The 10,657-nt window shown below is 41.6% G+C and overlaps 1 protein-coding gene across 1 annotated transcript; it reads right to left on the reverse strand.

Annotated features, from left to right (window-relative positions):
• Nucleotides 1–808: 808 nt before the first annotated feature.
• LOC138046772 (uncharacterized) lies at nt 809–1,657 on the reverse strand. The gene has a single exon (XM_068893356.1). The coding sequence runs from the start codon at nt 1,655–1,657 to the stop codon at nt 809–811; it is 849 nt and encodes a 282-aa protein (XP_068749457.1).
• Nucleotides 1,658–10,657: the final 9,000 nt, after the last annotated feature.

A 10,657-nucleotide genomic window follows, 5' to 3' on the forward strand; every position in this document is an offset into this window, starting at 1 on the left:
TCAGAATTATGTTCTGAGCTAGTGTGCAGTAGGTTATCGCATTGAGCACGGTGAATACTTTTTCATGACAACGTAGTGCCGTGTTCTTGGTACGGGCCGGACACGCAACAGTCAACAGCCGGGTGCAAAGAGGAAAAAATTATGTTATTTGCATTGATGCCATCGTAAATTTTCATGAAATACCACCTCTTGGCTGGCAATATCACGGTACATTTAGCTTACTGTAGTTTGCGTCTTTAATTTGAACGTTTACGGCATGGCGGCAAACGAGTCATTTGAGAAAACAGGGCGCGGTCTGGATTAGACGACCCGTGGAAAGTTAGATGGTGAGTTCGACGAGGTTGAAAGGGTTCAATCAGTACCCAACAAATGGCTTTACAACTATTAGTCATTCATCAAAAAATGAAAAATACAAAACACACACACACGCGCACAAAAACAGTTCAGTTTGCATTGGTTTTGCCTCCTTATTTCCAGACGATGTAACTTGTTGAGATTTGAATGGACTTACATGCCAGTAGTGCTCTAATTAAAGCATTTGCATTCTTGAACAAATGACATCAATAGATCTATCAGGTCCTTTTTTCTGTCTCTTGTTTTAAATGGTACTTCATAATAGCGCAAGATATCCTTGAGCAGTGTCACGTTAAATTGATGCAGCTTATTTTTCTTCGCACACTCGCACAAGTTGAAGGCGTCGTATGAAAGGGGATGCTGCGGCCTCAGTTCCTCTTTGATGTGCTCCATCAGCCGCTGTCGCTCTTCTTCTTCTTCCTCTAGAAAGAGTTCCTTTGAACTTTGCACACCTTCAGGTGAGGGTGCTTGTTTTCTTCTTCTGTTTGCAAAAAAACCCTTGCACTTGGCTTTTAGTCAACCACTCTTCTCGCTCAAATAACCTTCTGTTCTGCTCATCTCTTGCCTTCCGCATGTCATTGGAAACTTGCTGAGGGTCAGCTTTTAGCCCTGACTGTTCTCCGAGGTCAAACTTTGCCGTCAGGTAGTTTTTAACTTTCTCGGGGAATCTAGTTGATCCTGCTCGTTGCTTGGTTAGGGCCCAGCCCATAATAACACAGCTCGTGGTGGGCGCCGGTTCACTTTCACTCTGGTGGACAGGTTCGCAAGGTTCATCTTCAGTGATGTTGACTGTTGTGGTAAATCTCTCCACCCAATCTCTACGAATCGTATCGTAAAGCGTTTCTGACTGTCTTTCAGCCTCAACGCAGTGATCCCCTACATCTAAATGCGCTTCAAGTTCTGAAAACAGCTGAAAACTCTTCACACACCCAGGCTCCGAACATTCAAAAATTTCAATGTCCGAATTGTCCAAATCGTGATGACGATTGCCTTCATCTGAATCCTCCGCCACAGAATCTCTGCTTTGGTATACACGTGAATTATGAATAGGGAAAAACTCTTCCTTAACTATGAGACAGGTGTCCCCTTGATCTCTTGTCACCAGCTGGTCGAGTGAGATTTCCTTGCCACGCCCAATTCTGTAGGACTTCCACACACGAATAGTTTTCTCGTCAATCTGGACGTTGTGCAGTTTGCTGAAACCATCTATTTTGTTCACTTCTAGGGTTAACTTCGCTTCGTCAACCGCACAAACAAATGCGGAGGTACCCTTCACTGGTCGTTCAGATAGTGCCCTTCTCATGTCCCCCGCTGTCAGAATGTCGTGTCCTTCGTCGCAGAAACGGCGGATGCATGTTTTCATAGGGCACAAGATCCGATCACAAACGTCTTTGCCATATTGCGGTTCAGAAAAGTCATAGCGACAAACGTCTACACCAACCCGTTCACCAACGCTCCTTGCTGCAGCGATTAGAGAATTATTATGGTAGCAACCAGCTTCATCTGATCTCAAATAAACTTGGGTGATGTGAGGCTTCTTGGCCTTAACTTCTCCTAATGTGTTTTCTAGAATAGAACACACAGCGAACCAATCCTGTTGGCATGCATCAAACAGATGGGCATATGACTGCACCTCCAGCTTTCCACTGACGTCAAGATCGCCTGTGATCACCGTCGATATGTGCCAACTCAATCCTCTCTTACCGAACCAGTCGGACTGTTTTTCTCGATATCTAAGCTGAAGAAACTTCATCGCCCAATCCATTATTATCAGCGCACAATTTGGATTCACACTTATCATCTTCAATTGATCTTGCTTCGCCGCTTCTTGGTTAACGGAACGAACAACATGCGCCTTCCAGTGCAAGATATCTGCCTTTGCCAGCTTGAAGTCGTATAGCAGATCTTCTCGTTCTTCATTGCTGTAAGGAATCCACAGGGCACTTTGAATTCTATCTTCGACTTCATCGAATGAGTTTCGAAGGTCTTGGCAGTCACTGCAGCTTTCTGTATGTTGATGGGAGCATTTCTCTTGGAAGTCAGGATCTTGTTCGTCACTAAGTGCGAACTTGCGACAATGATCAGGACAAAAGGCTTCCTCAGGGTTGCAATGAACACGAAAATTGGTTTTCAAATAGCGTTTCCCATTCCTTAGCCTTTCCTTGATTTCAGTGCACCATTGCCTGTCCATCCCTCCTTTCTCTAGATCATCGACTATCGATTCAATTTTATGGAAACCTGCAGAGCCATCGGCGGCCGTATTGTCGAGGCCTTGTAAAGACTTTCGCTGCGAAGCTTGTCTTACTTCCAGAATCTTGAGGAGGGTAGTGCGACTTAGAGGTTCAAATCTCTCCTCCTGACAGAACTGCATGTACTGACTAATCATTGTACAACGAGTTACTGTACGGACAACGTTTGGCATCTCCATTGTCTGGCCACTGTCTAGCTTAAGTAACTTAGTTCCGTAGGATACATCCTGATAAAAGTACGGGCGATTAATAAATTCAACGAAATGATCAACTTTGCTGATATCAATACGGACACGATGGTATTTCTTCTCCTCAGGAGCCAAGCCTGGACCTATCGCTCTTGCATGACACCGCGCTCTCTGTATCTGACGTGTAGACAGTTTTCCATATGGTGCGTGAAGTTTCTTCAGTGTGCTCACCGAATACTTGTGTGCATATAGGCTGAGAATTTGCATCTTGGTGCTTTTGGTTTTAGCATTCTTGTAAGCGCTCATCAAGGCTTTGAGCACAACATCGGCTTCTGCTACGTGATCCATTTCTCCTAAGGTGGCCATGGCATTGAAAAGCACCTTCCCGTAGTTTGGGGCTATCACTTCGCACACAAGCATGGAGTCTTCTTTGGCCTTTTCGATGAAGCACTGTCGCTGTTCTGAAGTACATTTTTCCCATGAGACAATCTGTGATTTTAGAGGTTTTCTTTCGTAAGGAACATTTCTTGCAACCTCGTCCATCGCAGCGTTATAGGTGCTGACTAATTCAGGTCTATGATCAGAGGTTACTTCGGGAATCAAGACAGGACTCCAACAAGGACTGGAATGTGGGTTCGAGGCTGGCGTTGGGAACTGGCGAAATGGCGTTGTCTGCATTTCAGCAGCATGTGCTCGTATGGCTGTTCTTGCTTCAGCTTTAGAAACTCTGGAGGATCGAAATATTATCTATTTTACCGTGAGGTACAAGCGCGGATTTATAAAACATGTTAACCGTATTACTAAAGAGGGGCATTAAAGGCCCGGTTTATGTAAAGGGCACGGTAGAGACAAGGGGGTTCAAGGCTATTTTCCATTTGCAAAGAGGTCTGAGTTGAAGGGGTCAGTATGTAAATTTTGCAAGAGGACTTCTTAGTGCCATATCGGAAAAGAAAAATCATCACAATTCACCAGTTGGGCTGGTCACATTACAGATTTACTACAGTTAAATAATTATTATAGTACATTTCCTTTAATTTAATCCTTTAATTTCTTCAACATTCCAGAATGGCCTGCTTAACTATTTCTCTGCACGAAAAAATTATTTTAAAATAATCAGTGTGCGGTGGGGGAAAAACTAATTTGTTTTCAGTATTTAGTATTCGTTAAATGGTAAGCACTTTGATTGTCACCATAAACAAACCTTGATTGCAGAAATTCTGGTGTCATATCATTCAAAAAGAATTCAAAAAGGGGTCCACGCAAATTGAGTGATCTTTGCCTTAACTGCTCGCTCTCAGCATGTGACTTGGCACTAAATTAGCTGCTTCCACAGTCTAGGACCTCGAACGCAATAAACATAATCAACAAACCTCTCAGTATCCGCTTCTTCCTGGTTAGACAAGACTTTAGCAGAGCTCTGCCATCCAGTTGCCGCCAGTCGCTCAGCATGCTTCTTACGGCAAGTGGTGCAGATAGCTATGTGTAAATAATAACAACAATGCGTACGATAAATAACAGGAAACTATTCCTGAATGGTAGTAGAAAGACTCAGAAAGGGACAAACTGTGCGGAGGAGTTCACACTATGGTACGTGCAGCCCAGCACTGGTTTTATATTCTCCAATATTGTTTGCCATTCAGGCTAGTAAAAAACGAAAACAACGGAGAGTATATAGTTGGTATTGGTTGCTAGACAGTAAAAAGAAGTACATTTTAGTTTTAGGTATACACCAATGAAAAACAACAACAGCTGAAGCCTGAAATAATATTTCACTGGTATTAGGGCTAAACGGGACTCGCCACAAGAATTAACCGAGGCCAAAGTGTACTTACGTGATCCGACAGCAGTATTTCTTTGAAAAATAAGCTTTATTTCGTCGGCCATTTGGAAGGTAATGACGTGGCTGCCCTTCACACTTGCAATTTTTCCTGTGTGGTCAGGGTATTGGCAGGATCTTGGACCACGCCAAAATCGTCCCAGTAGATGTCTGTGCCTGGGGCAGATGGTGCATCCCTTCAGTTGAGAGCTTGACAAGTGCTGGATTTCCGCTCTTGAAATGATCAGTTTAACCTCTGTAACGTCACTACACTTCGACAAGTGGCAGCTAGCCAAATGGGCAGATATGTCTGCATTGCACTCTGATAGCAAAACATGCGCAAGTTCGTCCCTACTAGACCCACATGGCGTTTTCAATAGTTCGTGGAACGAACAATCTGAGTAGATGGAGGACATTTTAAAGCGAACACCGAAGACTTGTCGATAAAATCTGTTTTGGTTTTGTTTGCAAATCTCTCCCGACAATCATGTTCGATTTAATTTAATTAAGATAATTAAAGAGACAATTTGTTCGCGATAACTTTGATAAATTTTCACAACGTACAAGGGTAAAATGGCGTAAACGGAAAAAAAAAACGATTTTCTTTCAAAATTAAACGTCTGTGGAGATTCTCTATTTATTACCTTACCCTGTATTAATATACAGCTCAATATGTTTGTTTTCCAAGTAATTCCCTTAGAAACTGATAAAAAACATTTAACAGAATTAGCACGGAACACGGAACTGATGAAAATATCATCGGTGTATGGCCATACACATATCAATGAATTTTGTCCTCTCAAAAATGCCTTTCATTTACGCATAAGTGAATATGTAGACGACGAGTCTCCCTCGTCTTCTCTTGTTTATTCTTCACAAACAGGCCAATTTTCGTACATGCAAGATCTTGAAGGTTGAACGGCATTTAGGATGAAGTAATTGAATTATCTATATAAATATTTTCTCAAGAGAAGGCTGTTTCTCAAACTTGTGATCAAAAAATAGTTGGAACGGCGGTTCCTTTTATGTCAAAATGACGCCGAATAATTGTGAAAATAACGAACCCTTTTACGGCGCCCGCAAGCGAGTGCCCAAAAGTTTTATTCTATGATGTGTTAGCCTTGTATAAGTACTTTCCAGCTGTAGTAGTCTTAGCTCTAGATCACGTACCACAACTGAGATATTAGCTTTCAAACGCAGGTACCTCCCGCCTCAAAAAATTCTCGGCTCAAGATAAGGTATTTTGAAACATTCATAACTCAGTAAATATTTTGTAGAACTCAATCGTTGAACCTGTGATGCATTAAAGAAGAGTTACTCTTAAATATATAAAATAATCAGCTTTCCATAATAGAAAGCAGAGCTTTGCTGGTGTCCGATATTTACAGCTAGATCGAAGGTGTTACAGACGGCAAATTGTGGAGTTCAGAGGTCACCTCGGAAACAGTCCTCTAAAAAAATGAAAAGCATGGAATTGATCAAAGTAAATGCGATATTTGTACATGGGATAGGGTAGTCGACAATCACTGAAAATATCAAGGAAATCGGTGAAGTGCGGAAATTTGCCCTACCCGTTCTTACGCGGACAGCCTCTTAATGACTGCCCCCATGGGAAACAGTGTTTTTTGTTTCCCCGACACCCTCAATGTTCCCCGAGGTGAAGCCGAGGGAAACATTGAGGTCGAGGGGAAACAAAACTCACTGTTTCCCGAGGGGCCAGTCATTAAGTGTTTTGTTATACCTCCCAACTCAAAATACAACAATACACAGATAAAAATTATTTGCTTGACGTCGGCTGGCGTACAGATTTGCCGCCGTTTCAAAGGTGCACGACCTGATCACGTGTGGGTCGAAAGTTCAAGTTGTTGTTGCCCTAGGGCGTCATGAAGTGTTGTTCGCCCTAGGGCGTCATGACGTTTTGACCAATGACACGTGACACGTTCTCCTCCAATCAGAAAACGTATTTGAGTTGGGAGGTATAACAATGCCTTTTAACCAATGAAATCACGGCCTCGTAATTCTATTGTCTATTTGCTGCACAGAAAACTAAATTCTGCCCAGATTATAACTCGGATACCTTTCAGGTATTCCGAGTAATAAGATTGTGATCACTGAGGCCAAGATCAAAAACCCCTGAGGTAAGAACAGAACGTGGCTTGTTCGTAAGAATTACATCAATGAGCGAGCTGGATTCTACCACTACCCTAGTTAGTACTTTAATCAAGTTGGTGAGACCGTACACATCCATCAAATCCATAAGAGTTTTATCCTCTTTAGCACCCTTGTCAGGCCGGGAGAGGTCGCAGTTTAGGTCTCCAATTAGCATAATACTCTCGTAACGTTAAGTTGACCGGAGAAGAATATCATTAATTTTATGTTCCCATGTAGCTTTTAACAAGCCTGGTGGTCTGTACATTCCAATGACAAACATCTTTTTCGCTCTCCTGGACGTTTGCACACACAGGGATATCGATTCAGCTTGATGCCCCTCCAAGTCATGTATTCTAGTCACAATCAGCCCTCTTCTAAAGTAAATGAACACCCCCCTTCCCCCCCCAAAAAAACCGGTCACTATCTTTCGCGGTACAGGCGAAATACACATGATGAATACACATGCATTTTAAAATTTTTTGTTCCATTCGACAAAAAATGTGTTGATAGTCGTTGAGAATCGCCTCGGGACTTCCAGACACCCGTTTATACTTAAGATTTTAAATGTGTTGTCTCCTAAATAGCGACCGGCTAGAGACCAAATCTTTCGTGAGTGAAATCAGTGGAAGAATTACGAAGACGATAGCATTGCCACCCGCTCCAAGTGAACGACCAAAAGCGTACGGGACTAGTTCAAAGGTCAGACTTTTCCCAGCTCCGGTTGGAGAAGACACAAACAGATCTATGCAAGACAGATATTCTTCAATTATTTTCCTCTGATGGTCGCGTAATTTTGAATATCCGGTAGCCTTAGCAGCATGTTTGAAAATCACGCTTCGCTGCGTGTGGCAAATTTTGATTGACAACTCTATCCCCTGGGGTCCACGAGGACTACTCTGATTGGCCTAGCTCAGCAACCCGTTTTTGGGTCGCTAAATTGGCGCCAATCAAGTATGAAAAGTCCTTCGTTCCGCGCGTATCTGGACGAAGGACTTTTCGAAAGTCTATAGCACCATGTGAAATGATATAACGGTGCACACGACTTGGCATACCGACCGGGTCAGTACGCAGCTATTACAACGGCTCTCGGAATTGGCTAAGAAAACAATGGACCAAAACAAACAACCAATCAACGATGGACCCTAACCTACAACAATAGAGCTGCGTCCTAAAGGGATCCCGTGAAATTAGAGGTTGTACTCTACTGACCAGCCGTAGAAACAATAGCTTTAGCATATTCGTTCCAGCCAAGGTATTTGTCAAAGATATCGCCCAAATACTTAAACACAGTAACGCGCTTTAATTTATGGCGGACCCATTAACAGTGACCTAGAACTGATTTATCTTAGCAAGTTTCTGGGAAGAAACAAACAGCATTGTCTCAATCTTAGTTATGTTGACAAATAAGTATTTGAATGACACTCAATTGAAAACCTCTCTAAACAAGTGAAAATATAGGTGGTTTTCACCTTACCGTCCATCATTGCCGCCATGTTGGTGGACGAAAACAAAAGATCTCTCATTAGCATCTTTTGTTCGTCCACCAGCAATTTTACACCATTGACACCTCAGTCTCAGCATAGTTAATCGAGAGACTTGTTTTGAAACCTGAAAACCTTCAAAGCGAGAAAATGTTGTCCCAATCAATGTTGAATGGACCGTGATCCTGCACAATCTTTTGTTTCGCTTCGCACGAGTTTGCAAATTAGTTGCGCGTCATTTAATTGAAGGATTTGATTGGTCGTCTTCTCGAAAAAAAAGGTGTGTTTTGTGCAGGGTCAAGACCAAAAATACGGAGATAAACATGAAACTATGGGACTTGTCGAGTTTGGATATGGTTATGATAACCATCTCCATGCATTAGCTATTGTCTCAAGAGATCGATTGAAAACCACCTATTTACTATTGGTATCAAAGGTGACGAGTGTCTATTGTTATCTGCGCAACGCCCACTTAATTTACATGATCAAGGCTGTTCCCTTGGGAATTGGCTATAAGGAATTGGCTATTTAACAAAGTTTTGCAGAGCGTTCGTTCTCTTTATCGTAAAGTAGTCTACAACCTATGTGCTGCGCTTTCGACACCGTTGGTACTTGAATGTCCGATACCGAGGAAGGACAGGAACCGAAAGAAAAGCCGACACAAGAAGAGAGCACAGCTAGTCTGCGACCACCGAAACCCTACGTTGGTTCAGCACGTTTTTGGACTATTGAAGGATTACCTGTTAACTCAACTTGTTTCTCAGGAAAGCAAACTCGACTCCAAGCATAAGATCGACAAAGACACAGTGGAACTGAAATACAAAACTTTCATTCGCTGTTTTTTGCCAAGGTAAGTGACATTGTGTTTTTAATGTTTTTTTGAACGCGAGCTTGGACCCCCAAACAGCCTTGTTCTTTAAATTTATTATCGATCGCTCATACTTTCGTTTACGCGGTATCGAATAGTGGCATGGATACAAACTTGTAAGTGTAATTTTTTGAAAAATTGTTACTCTTAAAGCAAGCCCAGATTTCATGCTATTCCATCATTGTTTCCTCAAATATTTTGCCAATCGATATGCGCTGCTCTGCATGATACAGTCTCCAACCTTACGCACGATATTTCTAATAATTCTCTGCCGAAGAATCCAGAAGAATATTCAGAAACGCTTTTAACTGCTCATCCAGCGCTCATAAACACAATGCTTGTTTCGGCTCAGCTCTTGGTAACTTTTAGTTCACTGAAGTTTTTAGATTACGGAATTCTCCACATCCTGACTGGGCGTTCACTTACAAATGATGTCTTGAAAAACGAATTCGAAAAATTCCAGCTTACAATACTTGGAGTTAAAAATGATAATGTTTAGGTTAATTCAGCACTTGGCTAAGTAGGCTGACTGCTGGCTGTTATACACATTGTGGTCTCATTCATAAAGAAGCCTTTCAAAGTAATCATGAACCAAGTTATCGTACTCTACAATGTTTCATTTAACTATATAACTTGTGTTCGTTGAGTGACAATAATGTAATCCTTTCCTGTCGGTTTACTAGCTTTTACTGTTTCATTAATTTATACTGCAGCCTCGGTTAGCATTGCTACACTCGCGTAGTATATATTGCAACCAGCCTTAAATTTGTCTTTAAAAAATGAATTAAAGTTTGTTTTATCGAGGTGACAGATGAAGAAATCTCTTTTTCAAAGAAAATGCATATTTTTCAAATAATTACTTACGTAATAACACTAAAGCAATTATTCACCTCGCCTTCGGCGAATAATTGTCGAATAGTAGACTCTTGTGCTTGTTTCCCTCGCGCTGATTGCCTAACTTGGAGGTGATTAACCAACTACTATTCAATTCCGAGTAGCCTTTTCACGGCTCGGTAAATATTCATTACCATTTCCCTGAATAATTGTCAATTATTTTTATGTGCTAGTTTGAGAAGTACACATGCATGGCCAGATTAATTTCAAACAGTTTGTTCCGCCATGGAAATACAAGGCAAGAAATATCATAAATATTTTCTCGAGTCTTCAAACGAACCTCGTTTTGTCGGTTCGTACTTGGAGTTAAGGTACCTTGTCTTTTTCCACCTCAACGTGGGTTGGTAATAGGTATTAGGTCGTTGCCAATTTTCTCGCTTTTTCCAAGATTTACGCAGTGGCTGTCAAAAAAAAATTAAAGTGCGCTTCCAGAGGCTCTGTACTATTCCGTACGCAGTCCTTGAATTTCATTTAACTTTTTTTTTTTACAATTGTAATAATAATAGTAATAATAATTATAGTAACAATAGCAACCTTTTATTGGACCGTCCAGCATAGTTCAACGACCTCGGAGATGACAGACCCTTTAGGGTGAGATGAGAAAAGCCGTATAGATAACTTCATATTATAATTCAACAGAGTACATTGCACACAAA

The sequence above is a fragment of the Montipora capricornis genome, chromosome 4 (genome assembly GCF_036669925.1).
Source record: "Montipora capricornis isolate CH-2021 chromosome 4, ASM3666992v2, whole genome shotgun sequence".
Taxonomy (NCBI): Eukaryota; Metazoa; Cnidaria; class Anthozoa; order Scleractinia; family Acroporidae; genus Montipora; species Montipora capricornis.

Bases quoted from the DNA above. Each gene is read 5' to 3' on its own strand.
- LOC138046772 (XM_068893356.1), bottom strand. From the start codon at position 1,657: ATGAGAAGGGCACTATCTGAACGACCAGTGAAGGGTACCTCCGCATTT.